Source organism: Leguminivora glycinivorella, chromosome 24, assembly GCF_023078275.1.
Source record: "Leguminivora glycinivorella isolate SPB_JAAS2020 chromosome 24, LegGlyc_1.1, whole genome shotgun sequence".
In the NCBI taxonomy this organism is placed as follows: Eukaryota; Metazoa; Arthropoda; class Insecta; order Lepidoptera; family Tortricidae; genus Leguminivora; species Leguminivora glycinivorella.
In genome coordinates this window covers 52894-75182 of record NC_062994.1, presented here as the reverse complement: position 1 = coordinate 75182, position 22289 = coordinate 52894, and the positions used below count along the sequence as shown (strand labels likewise).

Here is a 22289-nt window from a genome sequence, read left to right as displayed (position 1 = left end):
CTTACTTGCATACATCGGTGTTTTTTATATCTATGTAATACACTTGTTATTGGCAAAGGCCCACGAGGCTGCCATATTGAATAAATGAAATATCATGGTATGGTGGCTGGGCACTGCATGTATTAATAACCCTTTTCCAGGCCACAAGGTTTTTTCAAAAAATACTAATATTTCTAATCTAACCTTATAATCGGTAGCAGCAAAATTGCTTGCCCAACACACTTCACATCTCTATTACAGTTCAAAATCGAATGAGTAGAACAAATGTCAAAATGGTTTACCCTTGGTATGCCTAAGTACTGAGCAATGCGTGGGAATTCTAATTTATTGTTTTAAATGTCAAGTTCACTTTTTCAACGATAAAAATTTATTGAATTTATTGCAATAATACGACGAGTTCATTCCGTAGAAAAATTTTGTCAAGGCATTCCAGAGGTTAAACATTTTTTCTGGTGGTGGTTTTGATTGAATGAAATTTTATAAAAACAAACAAAGTCAGATTTTATACTTTTTTTTATTTTTTATAAATTTATTCTTACACAACTAACTGCATCAGTAGTTCCTGAAACAAACGAAAATAATTTGAATTTAGTGCTTAAATATAATTAAAGTTCACAAGTCAAAAATGTGAAGAAGTTTAGTAAAACGTCCCACTTTGTCGGATACCATAAGGATGATATACATATAATATTCTAGTATCTTTACCAAGACATCCTTACATCAATCACAAAATGGGCTGTTTTGCTGTATAATGACACAAATAATCATAATATATGTCCATTTCTATCATATGAATATGCTGGAATAGGACCAACAATCACTAACACATTCATTGTGGTAATTAGTTAACTTAACATCCATACACATCAGGCCGATTCAAACTCAATGCTGCAGCAAATGTGTAAATGGCTTCTCAACTTTAGAACGTTTATGAACAGGGGGGGGGGGGGGGGGTAAAACAAGAAAAGCAAAGATCTCTGTAAAGTGCTAACAAAGTGCTGCAAGATCCCATGACTGCTTGTAGTGTTCAAACAAAAATATACATTGTCAATATAAGTCAAGTGAGTCAAAATTGTAAGGTTTGATTAAAGTCACAGAAAACTGAGAACAAAACAAGAGAAACAAATTAAAATATAGTTAAAAAGTGAGGCCGCCCTTCAGAATTTCATTCTTTTGTAAATAAAATTGATCAATATGAATAAAGGACAGAATTAAGATACTATTGGGTTGGTAAGAAAGTAATGAGCGATCGATTGAATTCCACATAAAATTTTTGAGAGTTCTAGAATCTTCTATGGTCGAAAGTATATAAAGGGCGAGTCGCACAGTTTCTCGTCAGTCATTCACTAGCTGTCGCCGAGCTAATATAAGGAAGAAAATGGACGAATTAAAAGTGCATGTAAGGCATTGCTTACTATATGAATTTCAGTCTGGCCATTCAGCCGCCGAAGCAGTGCGTAATATATGTCAGCGTGTTGCTCCTGAAGTTGTGTCTGAGGCCACGGCGAAACGATGGTTCCAGCGGTTTCGTAGTGGCGACTTTTTATTATCAGATCAACCTAAGTCTGGTCGACCGGTGAAGATTGATGTAGCCAAATTAAAAACCTTAATTGAAGGAGATCCGAGGCTAACGAGTCGTACTCTTGCTACCGAGTTAGGCTGCTCTCATGTCACCATAGAAACACATTTACACGAGTTGGGAAAAAACTACAAATACAGTGTTTGGATACCGCACGAACTTGATTGAGATCAACTAAACCGCCGTGCCGATATCTGCATACAACTTCTGTCTTTTCGCCGCACATTCAACTGGTTGGACCATCTTATCACTGGAGATGAAAAATGGGTCTTATATATAAATCACACACGCAAACGTCAGTGGCTAGCTCCAAACGAAAAAGGAATAGAGACACCAAAAACAGAGCCTCACCCGAAAAAAGTTATGCTGTCCGTTTGGTGGGATATTCATGGTATTATTCACTGGGAACTCCTACCAAGTGGAATGACTGTTACCGCATCAGTATACTGTAATCAGCTTGAAAATTTAAACCAAAAAATCTGACAGAATCGTCCACAGCATGCTAAAGTTTTTTTCTTACACGACAATGCTCGCCCACACATTGCAAAACTGACTCGGCTAAAGCTATTGGAGCTAGGTTGGAAAGTGATACCTCATCCACCGTACTCTCCAGACTTGGCACCTACGGATTACGCATTGTTCAGATCGCTAAGCAATGCCTTGAATGAAAACAAGTTCGATGATCAAGCCCATCTACGACAGTACATAGCTGAGTTTTTTGAATCTAAACCTAAGAACTTCTTCGCCGATGCTATTCATTCTTTACCAGAACGATGGAGACAAGTAGTAGATAACGAAGGCCGTTATATTTTTGATAAATGATTAAAATAATAAATTAAATAAAAATTACAATATTGGTTATGATTCGCTCATTACTTTCTTACCAACCCAATATTTTTCTCTTTTTGTGTTGCAGTCCGATCATCCGACTTATTTATTTATTATTTTATTCTTTACACAGACGCAACAAAATTACTTAGTGTACTCATCAAAACCTCTATAAAACGAGCCTAGAGACTTAATAAGAATACTTACTTGGTGAGAATGCCGTCCTTCTTGGTGAGCCGCACGATGCAGTCGTCGCTCTCTCCCATGCGGCGGATGGCGCCGCACACCACGTACATCTTGGAGCCCTCGGCCGCGCGCCCCGACGCGGGGTCCACGTCCGCGATCACCAGCTGCACGGACGCGTGGTCCTTCGCGTGGATCAGGCGGTTGCTCGCCGAGCTGTAAACAATTATAAAACACTTCTAACACACTGTTTAAACTATATTTGTGTGTATTTTACGCATTTTTACAGCTTCACTAGCTCAGAAATACGTAAATACATGAGCAAAAGTTGATAGTATAACCTAACAATGACACTAACCATTTCCTGGGGCAGTACAGGTCAACGAATTCACCGGCGTCGTTCTGCATTTTGATTATCTGAAATGCACAATTTTATACTGTTTAGAATGATTTTTGGGTCATTTAATGTATTTTTATTGTGGAAAACACGCACTAACCTAAAATAATCGCGAGGATCACGGATATGACAGAAGCGAAAAGAAAGATGGCGGACAGCGATCAATGTTGCCATAGTTCTCTTACGTTGTGCTAGAGCCGATTACAACCGATTTATACAATTGATTCCATAACGAATCGGTTAACTGTCCTCTTAATATAAGCGCTTTTAGCTCTTATTTACTGTATTTTTTTAGGCTAGTAATGCTGTAATAAATTAAAATCATCTTATTTCTTACAGAAATAGACATCGGTAATCGGTTTCTTATCATAATCGATTATAATCTATACTGAGGCATTAGGCCTTTTTGCATTAGGCATTAGGCATTAGGACGATTTATTTTTTTATGGAAACAGCAGGCGTCGATTAGCACAATCGACTTAGTAAATTATAGTCAGGTGCAACCACTTTGTCAGTAGAAAGGCGTGAAAATATTTAGTGGGAAGCATATAGGAAGATGGGAAGTCAACTTTCTACTATTTTTTTTTTATCTTATTTTGCAACCTTTAGTACTGACCAAAATAGAGAGACATATGGACATATGGTCGCCGACCTCCTGGTCGGAGATGGCACATGAAGAATAAGAAATACTGACCAAGTACTGACTGATAACTGTAATTAAATGTGCTTTGTAATTGAATCGACTTAGCCACTTTTGAAAACAATATTCCTTTCCAAATGTTGTAAGTGATAACTAATAAGCATATCCATCATTTTTGATGAGTTATTGGGTAAAGGAAAATAAAACAAAAAGTGTGGGTATTTGTTTATTGACACGGGCGCCAGCCTACAAAAGTAGATTTATTTCAACCGGACACAGCCAGTCTGTTCAAGTCAACGTACAGTCAGCAACTGAATCTGAGTGTACTCTCTAAAATGATCTGCACACATTTCTCATAACCTCGTCCTCGAGATTTTTTTTTGTACATAATCCAAAATCTATTTTGAACTTTTAGTGTGTTACAAAAGTGAGGGTTTTAAATTAAAAAAAAAAAAAACAAATAATTGCTCCCGGGACTCAGGAGGCAAAGTTCAGATCAACTTCTAGGAACAATTCTATTGCTGACTGTAGGTATTTATTACAAGTGTTTTTACTTTTAATTTGTATGTTTAATTTGTTACTCATTTGCAACAACTTGTTGCTTTAGACTTACAGATTAATAATGCAGTCTGACCACTGAAGCAAATTTATTCTCCTTTCCGCTGCTTCTCAGTGGACAGGCAGCCTAAAGATATTATAACTGTGTTTCTACATCTCCAATACTAAAACTACACTTTGATAATAAAATTGAATAATTATATTAATTTTTCTATTTTTGTATTATTTAATTTACAGAATGGTAAAAAAGTAACGCAATCAAAATATAATTTCAGTATTAGGTTTGTAAAAACAAGCTCATAGATATATTAATGTATCAGATTTGATACAAACTGTAAAGAAATGTCAATTTGATAAACCCACTGTGTTACATCTGTGTCGATGAATATAAAGTAAAAAACATTAAAATAAACCTATGTAAACTATAATACATAACAAACTCATCACCATGCTAAACAAGGCGTAACAACACGCGTACAAAATGAAGTTAACAACACATTTCATAGTGTTCTCATCACAGATTAGAATAATTTCAATCATTTCTGTGATTTGATGACAATGTAAAGACACGTTTTGACTTTTTTTTAATTGGGACAGTCAAAGTCAAATAAATATGTACAACTCAAGTAGGCAATTTTCAATTTTTTTTATTTTTTTTTATTTATTTATTTACTCAACCAAAAATATCTGAACACTGTTTAGATCGGATCCTTTTGTTTGACATAATGATTGAAAGTCATATTATGGAATGACTGCCAGATTATCATTAGTCATAATTCTGTAACGGTTCACTTTTCAGGGTTTTCGTTTAGATCATCTATAGATAGGTTAGGTTAGGTTTGTTTTACGGCAATCCTGAAAAGTTACGCGTTGCCGAGAATAACCTAATTGTGACTAACGAAAATGTGGACAAACGACACATTAAAACTTTATGGGAACAAAACCAATAGAGACCCGCTTTGGATAGATATGTTTGCTGTCGGAAGTTTTTTTTTTTTTATTATAAATGGGCTTACTCTTGACCACAGACTAGCTAAAGGCAAAGACGTGGCCTACGATGGAGTGAGCTCGCCCAGAAGATGCCTGTTCACTCTTGAAGTGTGTAGAAGAAACCAACTCGAGAGTATATTTAGTGTGCAGTCAGTCATAATATTTGACGTTGACTGTACTTTTTTCAATATTTGCCTTTTATAGTAGATATAATTTCATGGACATGTCAAAATTAATAAAAAGATACTTATATGTATTTCATATTGTTAGTATTATTGTTACTGAGAAAAGGAATATAAATTAAATACTTAGTACAAGTTACAAAACAATTTCAAAAAGTGCACCTGCATTCTCTATTGCATGGAAAAAACGAAATTTGAACTTCATTACAAATTACAATGTACCTATATTTAATATTAACTTTTTACATTATTACATCTATTACCTCAAGTAGATGAAACTGTAGTTACTAGTTACAATTTATATATATATATATATTATATAGTAACGGAAAAATAAAGTTTCGAAAAAAATCGGTATCATTCGAAATAGGTAACCCTTAGATGCATATGTATCAAATAATAACCGAACCACAAAATTAAAATTTTGGAAAAACCCCCGACATAGTGGTGCTATTTTCATGAAACATGGAACTAAGAACATTCCCGACTAACTCAGCTTTCAAACAAAAAAAAACTAAATCTAAATCGGTTCATCCGTTCGGTAGCTACGATGCCACAGACAGACAGACACGTCAAATTTATAACACCCCGTTGCGTCGGCGGTTAAAAGATACTACCAAAATGATAACTTTAGACTGACGTCAATAATTCAATATGAGACTTTGTCATATTATATCATATTATATTAAAATTAACGTGGATTTCAATAATTTTTTAGACATTTTTGATACCATGTGCATCTAAGGGTTAAATTTTTCACAAACATATTTCTGGAAGAAATTGTGGTATTTGTGCCGAAACTGAAATTTTGGTTGAACTACAATTTGCAATAGTACACACATATTACATCAGATTTTTAGCTCACTATACACAAATTTAGTGGTTAGTTCACGTTTAACGTAGAGAACGTAGTTACGTAGATCACAACCTACTTGACGCTCACAACATTCGCAGTCCGTTTCTGCACTCACACCGCACACCGCACTTGTGGTGACACTCGGTATGATGTTGCCGGTTACAGGCTAGTCTGTGTACCTGCTGTCAGCTACCAGTGGGCTGTTTCGCAACAGTGACTCCTCGCCGTTCATAACCTGATCAACCAGGAAATATTGACGCTGAGTAACAATGTTACTTATCAATCCAGAAATAAGAACTAAATTGTCAGTGTCAATGTCACTGTGGTCAAATAGCCTACTGTTTTACTTTGCCGTGGTACAGTCAGCCAAAAAAGTGGTTTACCACTTTTCGACCTTATGAGTTTAAAATAGAGTCGAAAAGTGGTAAACCACTTTCTTGGCTGACCGTACCTACACCAAAAAGTGAGCTCCCGATATTACCCGTGATCATGATGCAAGCTCTGTCGAAATATCGGGAGTCTAATGAACTTAATAAACTTTTATTTTGGGAGTAGTTGTTTTCGTCTGGCTTGCTTATCATTCGTACGGCAAAGAAAGTATTCGCTGACAGTGTTCAGTACGCTCGCAGTGTCACTAGCGTCACCGCCAGGCGCAGTTATAGTCTAACCAAAAAGAGTACAAATTAAACAGTGGCAACATCGTAGTGTACCGTTTACTCACACAAATATTGATTTGAAAGGGATGACACTGCAATGTCGCCACTTTTTAATTTCTACTCTTTTTGGTCGGACTGTACGCGGCTCCACGCTACACGGCGTCCGCGGCGGCGGCGGGTCACTGGCCGTTGGCGAGCTCGTCCATGCGGCATCTGCAACATGTTACCTTCCATCATCAAATTATCACTGTCAAGTCACCGATGTAGACAAATTATAACTTGGCTTGTAAAATCCTGGTCACGGCACCAAATTGTAACACCCTCCGGACGTTTCGCTTTAAACTCATCACAGAGTTTAAAACTATTAATACTACTGGTAAGCGCTGGTAGCCTAGCGGCAAGTACGTGTGACTTTCGTTCCAGAGGTCGCGGGTTCGAACCCCGGCTCGCACCAATGAGTTTTTCGAAATTTATGTGCAAAATCCATTTGATATTTTGCCAGTCGCCTTTCGGTGAAGGAAAACATCGTGACCAAATCGGACTAATTCCAATAAGGTCTAGTATACCCTTCGGGTTGGGAGGTCAGACGGCAGTCGCTTTCGTAAAATCTAGTGCCTACGCCAAATCTTGGGATTAGTTGTCAAAGCGGACTCCAGGCTTCCATGAGCCGTGGCAAATGCCGGGATAACGCAAGGAGGATGATTAAAATAGTACTTGCTTTGAAACCTTATTGCTTTCAATTCAGTTTAAATGTTCAGTTCTGTAGTAAAGACTTTCCATCTGGAATTTCAGCAGAAATGTTGATAGTGACGCTCTAATTTGTAGCCGTTCTGTGATGAAAAGAAACAAGTATTATAAAGTAGTGTTTCTGGTGTATTACCGGACGGCCATCTCGGCCACCTCTAGCGACGGGTAGTCCAGCTCCTTCACCAGGCACAGCACGGCCGACAGCAGGTTCGAGTTCTGGCCAAAAGGAATTGTTACATGACTATCTAATATTAATCAAGTGAATATCTGTAGTCTATACTAAAGTATTAAGTAAGTCTTAATTTCGATTATTGCTCGTCAAGGGACGACTTGGGCGCCTTTGACAGAGACTGGAGGGTCTGGCAAAAAAGAGTACAAAATATTAGGGGCGCCACCGTCTACGTAAACCGTTTTGCATGTGGCAACTACTGAGTCGCTTCTGTATACTAATTACTAATATTAGTGTTGCTATGGTAAAAATATTAGTGCCATTTTTACTCTTTTTTTGCCAAGCTGTACAGTCAACCAATTGGAACTCTAGCTAGGCCACTGTAGAGCTCTGTCATATTATATATATTGACGTTATAAATCAGATTGTAAGAAATCTCTCACTGCCATTTTGACATTTTTTTTTTTTTTATATACCACGTCGGTGGCAAACAGGTATACGGCCCGCCTGATGGAAAGCGGTCACCGTAACCTATGGACGCCCGCAACTCAAGGGGTGTCACGTGCGCGTTGCCGACCCATTAGAAACTTGTACACTCCTTTTTTGAAGAACCCCATACTGTAGTTCATCGGGAATACCTCGACAGGGAGCTCATTCCACAGCCGGAGCGTTCGTGGGAGGAAATTCCTCTGAAACCGCACGGTGCGCGACCATTTAGGTTGCAAGGTGTGTGGATGAGCGCCCTGTCGATGGCGAGCGGTGCGATGATGAAAAGTGGCCGTTGGCATCATGTCAAACAGTTCTTCAGAACACAACCCATTGTACAGGCGATAGAACACACATAAGGAGGCGAAGTCCCTCCTTAGACTTAAGGGTTCAATACCGCCTGTGAGTTTGGGATCGTCGACAATTCGTACAGCGCGTCTCTGGATCGAGTCAAAGGGTCCAAGCTGGTATCCAGGTGCTCCTGCCCAAAGGTGACAGCAGTACTCCATGTGGGGTGACATGGTTGTAGAGTGGCCTAGTGTTCCAATTGGTGGACTTGACTGTATGTGAAAGTGTGTGTGTATGTGTGTGTGTATCGAGGAAGGCTTTTGCCTAGCAACATGGGTTGTTAATAATGATGATCGTAATAATGTGGATACCCTGGTGACCGGCCTGCGCGTGAACCCGCGATGCTCCCCCATGACTGCCGAGGGGAAGGCTGCGCTATGTGCGTCTCGCTCGCGCGGGGGCTCCCTGTCTCGCTCGCGCTCCCAGTCGCCGCGGCCGACCGTGCTCGGGGTGTAGTCCGATCTGGAAGGTACAAACATAATTATACATATATTTTACTAGCTTCTAAAATTGCGGAATGCCCTTCCCCCCATTTTAGGGAAGTAGGGGGTTCAAAGAGACAAACAGTAGCCTATGTCACTCTCCATCCCTTCAACTATCTCCACTTAAAAAATCACGTTTAATCGTCGCTCCTTTTTGCCGTGAAAGACGGACAAACAAAACGACACATATACTTGTAGATATTTGTGGAATCACAGATGTGTGTTTGTAAATCTACAGCACTGCTGGCACATGCTCGGCGCGAGCTACATCGCCGCGAGACAGACCCGTCCTTATGTCATGAATTAGTTTGGAGAGGCACCTGTTGTCGCCTCGCTCGCCGTACTGCTCGTGCGGAGACGTCACGCCGAGTCTGCAGTCGCCGTTCACCGCATATGCGTACTCCTGCAATGGAAATCATTATAATTATTATACTATTTATAAATTACAAACCATTTAATGACATTGTCTGCGGTTACCGCGGTAGTTACTCACGAAATAAAACTATGGAAACGGTTTACGGAAGTGTTCGAACCATCGGAATGAATTGTAAATTCATTATACGCGATATAATCCGTTTCCATAATTTTATTTCATTTAATGACATTTTTGAACAGTTTAATGTTGTGTAAAATTTGTTACAACTAATTTAATAAATCCGAGTATGGTGACTTGGGTGTTGTGTAATTTTTTTCTGAGAAAACAGTTACTAATAGTAAAACAGATAAAAATGACAGTGTTATGTTTTGTATCTTGTTTGAGGAATGAATAGTAAACAGAAAGTTCTTTAAAGTTGGCAAAATAGTGATTTATAATCTTATTTTAATGGCTCTTGAACAAAGATACTCGTTCATATGTACAGTTACTAAATAACGATGATGTAGCGATGTGTGCAGTGTCATATCACATGTTAGTAGGTATTCATTCAATGTGAGCTGCATGTGAGAATAAGCTTCAGAAGCTTGCTAGTGTGCGTGTGTGTGATCTACAACGATATTTTATGAACAGACATAAACAAAATCTTTGAATGCAGTTTCGTTTCTGTTTAAAAAATAAAGGAATGTCTTCATTAAGTAAAATGAGCCAGCATAAGGAGCCTCCAGGACCTGACTTATCTTTCCACCCTGTATTATAAAAGGTATGTATGTAGGTATATAATTGTATTGACGTTCATAAGCGCATTGTAATATGCCTACTTGGAAAATAAATATTTCATTTCATTTCATATTAAAGGCGTTCTTTCATTCTTCCTTCCTACATTCAATGTCGGATCTGATACGTCGGTAAAGCCTCCGTTTTGATAGCGCATCAAAAAGCGCATGTGTGGGCGAGCTTTAAACGCATAGATATAGTATATATGTACCTTGACGCTGTGCGCGGACACGGAGTGGCGCAGCGGCGCGTCGCGCTCGCGCGCCCAGCGCGGCTGCAACATTACACCGCACCTGCTTTACTGCTGCTCTACGCTAGCTACCAACTATACCGACGCTACTGCGGTTACGGCGGAACTTATACTTGCGGGGATTTAGGCGCTGACCCCATCTAAAACGAGTAAGTTATGACCTATCTATTCACTGACTATTGATTGAGTTTCGACGACCGGTCTGGCGCAGTCGGTAGTGACCCTGCCTGCTAGCCGCGGTCCCGGGTTCGCATCCCGCTAAGGGCATTTATTTGTGTGATGAGCACAGATATTTGTTCCCGAGTCATGGATGTTTTCTATGTATACAAGTATTTGTATATTATATATATCGTTGTCTGAGTACCCACAACACGAGCCTTCTTGAGCTTACCGTGGGCCTCAGTCAATCTGTGTAAGAATGTCCTATAATATTTATTATTTATATTATTTTATCTATCGGTGATAGAAAGGCACAAAAGATATTGGCTCCAGTGTAAATAAAAGAGAGAACGAGTGATTTATAGTTCGCAGCTCGGCGACGCTCGCGCTATCACCGCGTGTCTTTATAACACGGGAGCCACTACCTTTTGTTCGTTTTGATCGCCGATAGATAGCTCATAACTTCCTCGCTTCTGATGAGACCGGTGCCATAGTCCATGATACTCAACAAAAATCAAAACAGATAAAAACAGTAATTATGGTCTAAATCCCGCTCAATATAAGTTTAATGAAGCTAACCGTGAATGATTCAAAATAATTACTACTACAACATACATTTGACGACTGTTTATAATTTACAATATTATGAAAACTTTAAAAAGCCAATAATTTAAATATACTCTCAGCTTTACTATGATATGCACTCAAAATACTGTGGTGTTACTGATTTTGGTGTTATTTTATCTTATTAGTACACACAAATGTATGACGCCGGTGCTTACTTACATGTCAATTCACAAGATCTGGCACAAATAGTATAAATGAGTGAATGAAAATATGCATGTGTGTGACAGATTAACGATTAACCAATAAAATAATGGCTTTCGAGAGTTACGACTGTATATCGATACAGATGTAACACGTAATCAAAACTTTGTTAATTCCACTCGTGCCAGGTTTCGTGAAAGGACCTGTCAAATGGTTAAGGGTGTGAGTGGGGTAAGTTCAGTTTTTCGACTTACATCGTACTGCGATCTTGTCATGGCGGCGGGATGTTCCAGCCGCTCGTCGTCGGGCGCGCGCCGCGTGGGGGACAGCGGACACTGCGACACAACTATAGGTTAGCTTTCTGCACACGAAACTTGAGATTTAAGGTCATGTCTTTTCTCGACAGACGCAAATTTTAATATCGGTTCCTTTAACTGTTCCGGTTCATGCATGGTAAATTAGTTCTTGAACTGATATACATGTAATGCTTCGAAAGAAAAGCTTTCCTTCGACGCTCGATAAATCGAAGCGAGAAGTGTTTATAACCCAAAACTACACATCTATGTTACAATCTTACCCTTCACCTTTTCATGCTTCAAAGTTAATATCAGTTTTACAAAATCGATGCTGAATTACCTTGATCTGATAGTTTGTGCAATTTTACAACGATGTGAATGTGACGTGTCGAACCAAAACATGTTAGAACAAATCCATGAGACCAAACAACGCTTTAGCCGCCAGTAGCGTCACGTTACATAAACAGGAAACCAAAGAATCGAACCAAAACATGAAGCGTCCTAAGCTGGTGCAGTTATAATTTGGTGCCGTGACCAGGATTTACCGAACACCAACGAAGTTAGTTTTTTTTTAGTTTAGTTAGCCGATCATTTGCAGTTTTGTAGTGATAGTGGACGGGTGATAGAACTGTGGTGGTGGTGTAGTGGAGATAGGGTTGTGTATATGGGATAATGAGTACCATAGTGGTGTAAAATTCACATCAGTATATTATTTTTATATTAGAAGTAATCATTTGAATCTCTCATTATTCATTAATGATAATGTTTTAGTGCTTTACGAGTAGAATGACTAGAATGTGTTGCTGAACTAATGTCTGTCAAGGCAGGAATGGCAGGATGATGGTCATCCAAGCCGGTTTTTACTCGAAGCGCGTTTATCAAATGCCTCGGTCTCACCACTCTCACCTGCTGTTCTTGTCTCTCCGGCCGGGGCTCCGCGTCGAGCGGCGCGCCCTCCGAGCTGTGGTCGCTGCCCTGTCGCCAACATGCCCCCCGGTTAGTCACATACACACTCACACACACACACACACACACATACAATAGTCGAAGTAGATGTATTTAGATCAAAGACAAATTTCCCCTAATTACAAGCATACAAAGAATGAAACACAAATTCGACTTCGGGACAGACAATGGTTAGTTCACAACACATACAAAATTACATACATCTTTTTTATATCGAAAAAAATACAAGCAATTATAATTTTACTTTATTCTTTATCAGGGTTACACACGTTAAACAAATGAATAAATAATAAATATCCATAGCAAATATAGATAAAATCATACAATTTTGTCATCTGGCATACAAATGCTATTAATCGTAGTTATGTTTAGCTGCTGTTAAGGAAATAGTAAATGAGATCTCTCGAACAAGATCGACTCACTTTACATGTTATTAAGGTTACCTGTTCGTGTCTCTGATGATCCCGATACGCGTCCTGCTCGTGTCTGGTGTTATGGTGTTCGCGGTACTCCTCCTGCCGCTGGTCCCGGTAGTCGGGCTCGGGCCTGTGGTCCCGGTAGTGGGGTTCGTCGCGCTCCGGGCTGGAGTCGTTGGAGCGCGCGCGGGCGGCGCGGCGCGCGCTGCCGCTGCTCCGCACGCTTTCTGCGTAGGCTTCCTGAAATTATACATTATTCTATCAAATAGCTATGATTTAAAAAGTGTACGACAACATTCTAAAGGGACATACAAACTGTTAACTGTAAACAGTTAGGTGGCAGTCGGTCCTAATCATCCTTAATAAATTAATAAATAATAAGTGGCGAACTGCAAGGAAGGTAGTAGGATCCTCCATCCGCATACTCTCTGACAGTAGAGCAGTCCTTATGGCTTTAAGGAGCCATTTAATTACATCCAAACTCATACACGAATGCCATAAACGACTAATGGAGGTAAGTCATAAAAACGAGATCATCCTACAATGGATCAAGGGACACAGCGGATCCCGAGGTAATGATGCTGCAGACGAGCTAGCCAGACAGGGGTCGAGTGCGGGAGCCATTGGCCCAGAACCAATTCTCCCGATACCCTTCAGCAAGGTACGCTCAATGCTACTATCATATACAGGGAAACTACACACATCACACTGGCTAACTAAACCAGACTGGATGCAGGCAAGCGAAAATGGCCATGCCCAGCATCAGTGAAAAACTCACAAGAACGCTCCTTCAACTAGGGAAGGTCCGTCTGAGAATGATAACCAGTGTCATAACAGGTCATGGACTATTTAACAAACATCTTTTCATAACAGGTGCTACGGACAGTCCCCTGTGCCGAGGGTGCATGGAGACAGAGGAAACAGCTGCTCACGTGGTGCTGGAGTGCAGCGGGGTGGCTCCATACAGGGCAAAATATCTCGGATCTCCGAGAGACCTCCCCGAGGTCCTACTCAACATCAAGGGTCTGGTAGGATTTCTCGAGGAGTTGGGATGGCAGGACTAGCCAACCCCTCCCTCTTATCACGCAAAATAGGCGCTAGACGTCGAGTTGCGGAAAATCGCCCGTTCTACAATACAATACAAGTGGCGAGCGACTAGCAGAGCACTCTGCAGGCCGGTAGTGCAACGATTATTTATTGCTTGTCTGGGAAATCGTGTCATGGACCTTACTGCAAAGAATAGGACCTATACAAACGGACTGCAATGCAACTTTCCCCATACAAATTACACTTAGGTTGCACTTCGTCCGTAATGTCCGTATCGACCCATAAAGTCGACTGGTTAGTTACCTGTTGTTGTGGATATCCTTCATCGTCTGAATCTATGAGTGAGCCGCGTCGTTGTGCTTCTTCTAACTCCTCTTGTTGCACGGCCACATTGTCGAGCTTTTCTAGCCGCGGGAGGTTTCGGAGTACTGTTAGTCGATATCTGAAACACAAAAAATATATATGACCAAAACTAGAAGGGTAAAATGAACCATTGTCATCCTGAGTCAACGAAACCGCAAGACTGATTACGTTCTTGCCGTCGTAGCCGAAGTACAGTTATCGCAGTTATATGATTTATTCTAATTCTAAATTGTGTGTGTCTTGTTGAACTGTTGGATAGGGTAGACCTGTAACGAATTGATGCCGTGACCAGGATGAATTAACACAAAAACTAAAACTCACTATGGGTGATGAGTGCATGGGTTCCTATTGAGCTAGAACGATGTGAGGACAGGAAGATATCTAAAATTACGTATCTCCCGCAGGTATTAGATGTCTTTTTTGCAAACGTTTTCGTAGCAATGTAATTTTATTATTAACGCTAGTTTTATGTGTATTAAGTGTCTTATTAGAAGGGTGGGGTTGTTACAATTTGGTGCCATGGCCAGGATTAAATAATTAAGAGCTTTTTAAATACTTACTGTGGGTGGTGTGTGCAGGGGTTCTCATCAAGCCAGAGCGACGTGAGGGCTGGAAGGTGCCTGAGATGCCTGATCTCCCGCAGGTCTTTGATCTCGTTCTTGCGCACGTAGAGTTCCCGTAGCAGCCGGCAGCCGGCGAAGTCTTGGAGGCCGCGGATCTTGTTTATGCTGGAAACAAAAACACACCGTTTTAAATTATACGTTAGTTACTTTATCATAATCGATTTTCCCTCAATATTCTATAGTTTTATTTGCTTTTGCTTGCCAAGATTAATTTAATATAGTTTAGTGTCCAGTTGCAATCAATCCAAAAGTATAAGTAAGTATATGAACTATGTGAAGTCTTCAATTCGCAACGGGTTAGCATGGAAACGGTAGCCCGAGCCTTTCCCGTGTGAGAGGACGCCTGTGACCAGCATCAGCAGTGGGATGTAATGTAGGTTCAATTATTTATTCATTTATTTTAAGTTTCAAGTTATATTAGCCGTGTTCTCGTTCCCTTTCCCCAAATGTTCCCGTAACTGCATACAGCGTGAGTAGTGTCACTAGTTTCCGAATTTTTAATATACAAAAATAATTAAAATTTTCCGAATCTTTTCTAGGCGGATATATTGCAATTTTGATTGTTTCATATTCTGCTGACTTTGAAATAATGAGTAGTTGAAGCGCAGTTTTTCAGCCTCCGCCATTGCCGGCATGCTGCATGCGTCGGGTGTCGGGTGGCAACAAGCGAGGGTCCACTAACTAGAGCGTGGCGCATTACCCAACACGGGTCGTAAGGAAGAGCTCTACTAGCCCTAGCTCAGCTACCGGCCACCTTCACTCACACCCGTACATGCCCTCCAAAATGACCTCCTTATCTTATCTTGACCCTCCATCTCAATCATATCATTGATTTTTTTAAGTTGTCATTCATGCGAACCACTTTTATGCAAATGAATTTTCATGACCACAAACCACAACCTTTTGCTTGGTAGAATGATAGCTATGCACGAATTGCACGATTGACATATATTTATTGATATTAGATTACTTGATATCACTTGTCAGGGTCTAGATGGGTGCGACAACGAGCAAAACGTGGAGTAGCGTGTTAGGTGAACTACGAAGACCATATAAATGACTGGAGCGGCCGGCAAATTACTGATCGAATTGTTATTTGCATTAAAGTGATGATATATTATATCACAAAAGTAAACCTCTTAGGTATTTTATATCAAAATTATGGAGGATGGAACGGTTGGTCTGAGCTAGCCAAGTAGCCGGTGCCAGCTTCCGCCCTTTCGTGCGGCTGCGGTCATGCGGCGGCAACTGGCAAGGCTGGGGCAATCGGAGCGTGGCGCGGAAGGCGTTGCCCAATCATAACAGGCTCTTGGCCAATAGGGAACGTGAGGGAACTTGAGTGCTCTAATGAATTCGTGACGTCATATGAGTTCATGTAGGAAAAAATTATATTTGAAAAAAAATTTATACCTCATCGGTGGAAATGAAGGATATGGCTTGTCTCGCAAAGAAGTTTATTATTACATTTTATAATAAGAAAAATGACAAGACCAATACATATCGTTTAATGTATATATTAGTGTTGTGGATGTTTTCTGTTTTTTTGTTGTTATAATGTTTGAATCAAGGTGTGGATGGTGGATGTATTGTTTGATTGATACATATTCTGGGTCTTTTTATTAGTTATTCAGATTTTTTTATACTACGCCGGTGGCAAACAAGCATATTACGGTCCGCCTGATGGAAAGCGGTCACCGTCACCTATGGACACCTGCCCTCGGACCCTCGTTAAGCTCTGGCAGCCTTACTCACCGGCAGGAACACAACACTTTGAGTAGGTCTAGTGCTATTTATTAGCTGCGGTGTTCTGTAAGGCGGAGATACTTCCCCTGCAGTTGGGCTCTGCTCTAGATTCGAGCGAGATGATATCCGATGTGCTGTGCCCTACCACACAAAGCGAATATCATTCACTATGCCCTACCTCCTACAAGGTATCAGTTAGTTTTGGCCGAGAAAGAACTGCACCTTTTAAACACACGTCGCAGACTCACCCCGACTATCGAAGACTGATACATAATACAGACGAACCGTCCGAGTCTGTAGAGTATGCAAGGCAGACAGGTCGCGACCAGCTGATTGGATTATGTGGCATGATGCTCGCCAGTCTAGCTTCTGATAAGCTCCGGATAATAGCATCTGTCTCGAAGGTTTTCCCTTTGCAGTCTAGTATTAGGGTTTCTGATTTCTCGACCTATTAGAAGTCTCGAGTTTCGAGAAATCTCGAGCCCAAAGTCTCGAGTCGTCTCGAGTCTCGAGTTTTTTTTTATAAATGGTAAAATTTTGATAAAACAATAAACAACAATATGATTAGTAGTTTTTATTGCACCACACTATCATAAAAAAATGCGTAAGAGCAATAAAAATCTTATTTGAAATAAACATAAATCAAATTTTTACAAGAAAACTACAATTATAGTCTTGAAAATAATACCTAATCCTTTAACTTCCCCGCCTGTGCACGGGTTAAGTAAATTAAAATGTCATGTATTAAATCATAATGTCATTGAAATTAAACGTTTAAAATAACTTCTTCTTCTTCCTCGTTTCCTCATTGCCGAGGTTCGCGACCACAAGTAGCGTGTCTCCATTGAACGCGGTCATAAGCCATGTGGACTGCACAGTATACGCTGTCGCCACACGATTTCTTCACACAGTCAGACCATCTCTTACGAGCCCCACCCCAAGAATGTTTACCATTAATTCGCCATATTATGCATTGGTGCTCTCATAATGTGTCCGAAAAATCTGAGGGTCGCTCTTGGCATATTTTAGAGAGCCGTGTGGTGATATTCAGTTCTTGCAAAATAGAGATGTTTGATAGTTCTTCTAGCTTTTCAAGTTATACTCGTAGCAGTCTTCGCCAGCACCACATCTCAATAGCGTCAATCTTAGCCACATCAAAACTTTTCGGGGTCCAAGTCCATAAATATCGAGATTATTGAAATAATCGCACTTTATTTTGATGTCGGATTCCTCTGTTCTTCCAAATCTTGTCGAAGTTAGCCATAGCACTCTTCGCAGGTTATCAATGACCCAAGATACATAAACGCGCTGACTTTTTTGTAATGACGAATTGCTTTTAAATAACATGAGGCTGTCAAAACTAGCCAAAGTCGCTGCCAGCTTACGTTGGAATGAGAGGTTAGATCGCTTTATCTCGTTATAATTTATGACCGCCGTTCGACACCGTCCCCACCGCCTCGCGATGAGACCGGGCAGAAGGTAAAAAGTTGCATTTCACTTCAGGTCGTACTTTACATTCGGGCCTCGAGACGTCTCGAGTACCTGTCATTTTTTTCTCGTCTCGAATGAAGCCGAAAGTCTCGAGAAGTCTCGAGTTCGAGACTCTCGAGCAGAAACCCTATCTAGTATGTACACTGAGTTGGCATGGTGATTATATTAAGATCATCAGATTTAGCTACATGACGTAGACATTAAACAACTTTGAAGTTTGAGTTTCCGACATAGATGTCATATACAGGGTGTCCCAAGACTATGGGACATGAACGGAAAGTACCTTAAATATCGTAGATAGGGTATTTTGCTACAAGAAGACTTTATTTTATTTTTAAAACTAAGTAAAACTCCATTCATAGATTTTTAAATAATTACATGGTTAAACCGGGAATCAAACCCGCTACACGAGAAAAAAAAAACATCCTGTAATTTTGTCATACCGATCGATAGGCTTCATCATAAAGATTATCTTTCTCTAAATAACATAGTGTCGGAGATAAAAGGAAGACCATGAATTTTAACATTTTACATGGCAGACTCCTTAGCCTTAAAATTTGTCCATACATTAAAAAAAAAAAAAAAATTTTTTTTGAATGCAGTTTTACCAAGTTTTAAAAATAAAATAAAGTCTTCTTTCAGCAATATATCCTATCTGTGATATTTTAGGTACTTTCCCTTCATGTCCCATGGTCTTGGGACACCCTGTATACCATAGATCAAGCAAATGTATCTACTTAGCGTGTCAAATGAACTCAGTGAAATCCACTGAGTTGTCCGTCTTTGATCGCAGCTTGCAGCTTTCGGGCGTAAATTTTTGTAAGTTGAAGTCAATATAAACATTAAAAATGCCTCGTTACGTGATATTTAATTGATACAACACAAAAATTATAAACACTCAAGGGCCTGAGACATATTTAAAATCACAGGCAAGTAACAACTTCAGTACAAAATCTGACACGCTCGGCCGCCATACAAATAGATGAACTTGTTTCTAAAATATACTTTATTCAAAACCAATTCATTAATTATCATCAAAACAACAACATAGTAAAAACTTACAACTAAACACTTATACTAAAAATCTTACAAATAAAAACTTATACTACTTAACTACAAATAAAAAATTTGGCTCAAATCGTCGCCAGTGGGTAAGGTGCCCAGAAGGCTGGCCGCATTGCCCCGCTGGATAGCTAGACTTATCCGCTGAGCGAAATACTGGCCAGCCCTCTGGTCACCAGATGCGTCTATGAGGCGCTTGGACAGCTCCTCATAGAGGCGACGCGCACTAGGCCCCCACGGCCCCAGGGTTTCAACCCCAAACGCCGCAAATATGTAGCTACTGCCGTGGTTGGCATACTTGCGACGTTTGAGGTCTTCAGCCGAGGATGCAGCCGCACCAGCACCAACTTTAGTGCTTGGAATATGGGACGGAGCTAGGGTGTCTACACATGTAGCATCCCAGACGAGCGGCGGCCGACCCATACTCCAAGGCACCAGCGTCATTCCATCAGGCCGCTTGCCATCAACCCTGGCCAGGCCGTTGGGTTCGAGGACGGCCGGCACTTTTGCGCTAGCAAGGGCCCTCCGGATGACGTCGTTGAGGATGGCGTGGCGAGGAATTCTCCCGGCACTTCGGCTGCATGAGAGGCCGTGGTGGCCAAGACTGTCCACTGTAGCTCCGCACTGGCAGCGATGGGGCACATTTGTTGACGCCCCTATTCTGAGACAGGTGGCTAACCGGAATGTGGTGTTGTCCAGCAATGTTCCTATTGTGGTGGATGGGAGTGTATGTAGCCACAGACCTGACTCCCATTCCGCGGTAGCGAGGAGGCGAGCCCGATCTGCCGAATCAAGAGCCGTCTCTAGGAGGTGGTCCCTTGTTAGATGGCAGAGAGGCCCGTCCCACTGCTTTTGCGAACATGGGTTGACAGGCAGGTCTGTGTTTGGGCATGTTAGCTGCCAAACATTCTTGGCCTCGGTACAGTGTGCAGCCTCTAGGACCCCAATGGAAGGGGCTAAAATTTTCCCGATGAGGTTTTGAGCACCGTGTACCGAAGCCAAGAACGCAGGCAGCGCCACACTAGAAATTTTACGGACGCCCAAGCCGCCTAACCTGATGGGTAGGCTAGCCTGGGTCCATGATCTTTCGCCAAAGGAAATATTGAAGATGGTGGTGAGAGTTTCCAAAACTAAATTGTCCAAATTTGAGATCAGAGAAGGATGCTTCCAGAAATGTGAGCCGCGAAGGATGTATGTGAATTTGGGTACAAATAAACAGTGTTTTATGATGCAATATGCCGAATGTATGTTAATATTAGCCAGACGATGTGATGATGCTTTAAAAATTTCGATTTTCGTGTCTATGAAACGATTAAACGATTGGTCCATGATGGGACAACCAAGGAGTTGAAGCGTTTCTTTATTAATAATTTTGATTCCTGGAGCTACTTGTTCGAACTGTTGTATTATGTGCTCTTTGTTAGAGCAGGTCTCTGTAACAAAGAGTTCACATTTTGAAAAGTTAAGGGATAAGCCAATAAGTTGTAGATCAGTTTTTAATTTCACTAAATCATCTAGAACTGAAATCGCTTCACCTCCGAGGGTGCCATCATCTAGGTACCATATGTTCAATTTAGAATTTAGATTTTTAAGTATGGGATGAATGGCGAGACTGAATATTGCTGGACCGAGAGGGTCGCCTTGTTGACAACCTACGGAAGAAAACAAAGGGTCAGTTTGGTAAAACAATTTAGAAGGGGAACTGTAGCACTGCCAGAGAAAGTTGTAGGTAGAAGGAATTTTATCTTTAATTTGTGTCAACAAGGCGCCCCTGTCTACTGAATTAAAAGCGTTGGAGATATCCACCTTCAGAAGAACCTCTCCTGCTTGGCGCTCTATATAGGTCCGTACGGCATGGACAGCAGCTTCGCAGCCGCTCTTGGACCCGAAACCGAGCTGCACAGGCTGAAGTTCGGGAGCTAGGTCTTTAAGTATAGAGCGACAAGCTATTTTTGCTGCAAGGCGGCGCAAAGTGGAGCCAACCGCTATGGGCCGGATGCCGCCATCTTTTTTAGTTAAGGCGCATAGGTTTGCACCATATAAGATGTTTGTGATCTCTAGAGGGACTTGACCAGCAAGCATGATGTTTACAAGAGCCGTCAAGTCCCTCAAGAGATTTTCCTTGGTGTCACCGCAGCCACAGTACAAAAGGTCCTTGAGGTGTTGTGGAGATAAACCGTCAAGGCCTCCTGCTGAACCATTGGGAAAAGAAAGAATGGCTCCAAGAACATCCTCGGTGGATGCAATTAGAGTGGGATCATCAGGTTGAGGGGGATCCGGGAGATCCAGGTTCGGGTCTGAAGGTGGATGTTTAGCGAGAAGAGCTGCGAGGGTGTCTGAATTGGCCGGTGCCACTGCATCGTCAGAAAACAAAAGACGGGCAGCTCCTTTGATGTCTCCGTCAGAGATTTTGCTTTCCACTTTTTTAAACAAATTTCCGCTAGGGCGCTTAAAACTATCCGCAGGGTGATTATTTGTATTGTCACTGCAGCAATTTTGTTTTATAATTTTTGTGAGTGATTTAGATTCTTTACTCTTATCAGGTTTAATATGGAGGACTTTGAACGTAAACATCAAAAGGTTCTCCCAACTGTGGACGGAATTGTTCGAAATAATTTGTTTGATTGTCTCAGAGAGGAATTTAGCCACAGTCACGCGTGCACCACGAGGTACGCGTTTTAGAACTGGCCGCGTGGTTTTTGCGTCACTTAAAGTCTTCCAAAAAGGTACATTTATATTTTGGGAATCAGAGGTAGAGACCTGTGGCGTGGCGGCGATGTTAGGCTGTGACGACGTAGGTGCAGGCTGGCTGTGGCTGTTTTTTTTATGTTTTTTAGTAATGTGAATGTTGAGG

At 41.0% G+C, this 22289-nt stretch overlaps 2 protein-coding genes across 3 annotated transcripts in view; both read right to left on the bottom strand.

The window, feature by feature from the left end:
* Positions 1-495: 495 nt before the first annotated feature.
* On the bottom strand, positions 496-3176 carry LOC125238761 (40S ribosomal protein S21). 2 transcript variants are annotated; one of them, XM_048146190.1, is made up of 4 exons: positions 3088-3176; positions 2949-3007; positions 2615-2806; positions 496-562 (listed from the first exon to the last, which is right to left on the bottom strand). In XM_048146190.1, the coding sequence occupies exons 2-4, from the start codon at positions 2996-2998 to the stop codon at positions 553-555; spliced, it is 252 nt and encodes an 83-aa protein (XP_048002147.1). In that variant the 5' UTR covers positions 2999-3007; positions 3088-3176; the 3' UTR covers positions 496-552. The 2 variants fall into 2 exon arrangements, with proteins under 2 accessions (XP_048002147.1, XP_048002148.1); XM_048146191.1 differs by lacking the exon at positions 496-562 and having other exon boundaries at positions 2611-2806.
* Positions 3177-3840: 664 nt separating this feature from the next.
* LOC125238951 overlaps positions 3841-22289 on the bottom strand; it is a 29120-nt gene continuing 10671 nt past the window's right edge. The window contains exons 3-12 of the mRNA XM_048146451.1: positions 15077-15244; positions 14457-14595; positions 13134-13346; positions 12631-12699; positions 11683-11763; positions 10463-10525; positions 9422-9504; positions 8931-9081; positions 7750-7832; positions 3841-7082 (exon numbers count right to left, since the gene is read on the bottom strand). Of these exons, the coding sequence (XP_048002408.1) occupies positions 7049-7082; positions 7750-7832; positions 8931-9081; positions 9422-9504; positions 10463-10525; positions 11683-11763; positions 12631-12699; positions 13134-13346; positions 14457-14595; positions 15077-15244 (1084 nt within the window). The 3' untranslated portion in view covers positions 3841-7048. The remainder of the gene's footprint in view (positions 7083-7749; positions 7833-8930; positions 9082-9421; positions 9505-10462; positions 10526-11682; positions 11764-12630; positions 12700-13133; positions 13347-14456; positions 14596-15076; positions 15245-22289) is intronic.

What these genes read in the sequence shown, in the direction of transcription:
- LOC125238761 (XM_048146190.1), bottom strand. Translation starts at nt 2,998, where the DNA reads ATGCAGAACGACGCCGGTGAATTCGTTGACCTGTACTGCCCCAGGAAA. An exon ending in CTGTACTGCCCCAGGAAATG is followed by an intron (nt 2,807 to 2,948) that starts GTTAGTGTCATT and finishes AATTGTTTACAG; the next exon opens with CTCGGCGAGCAACCGCCTGA.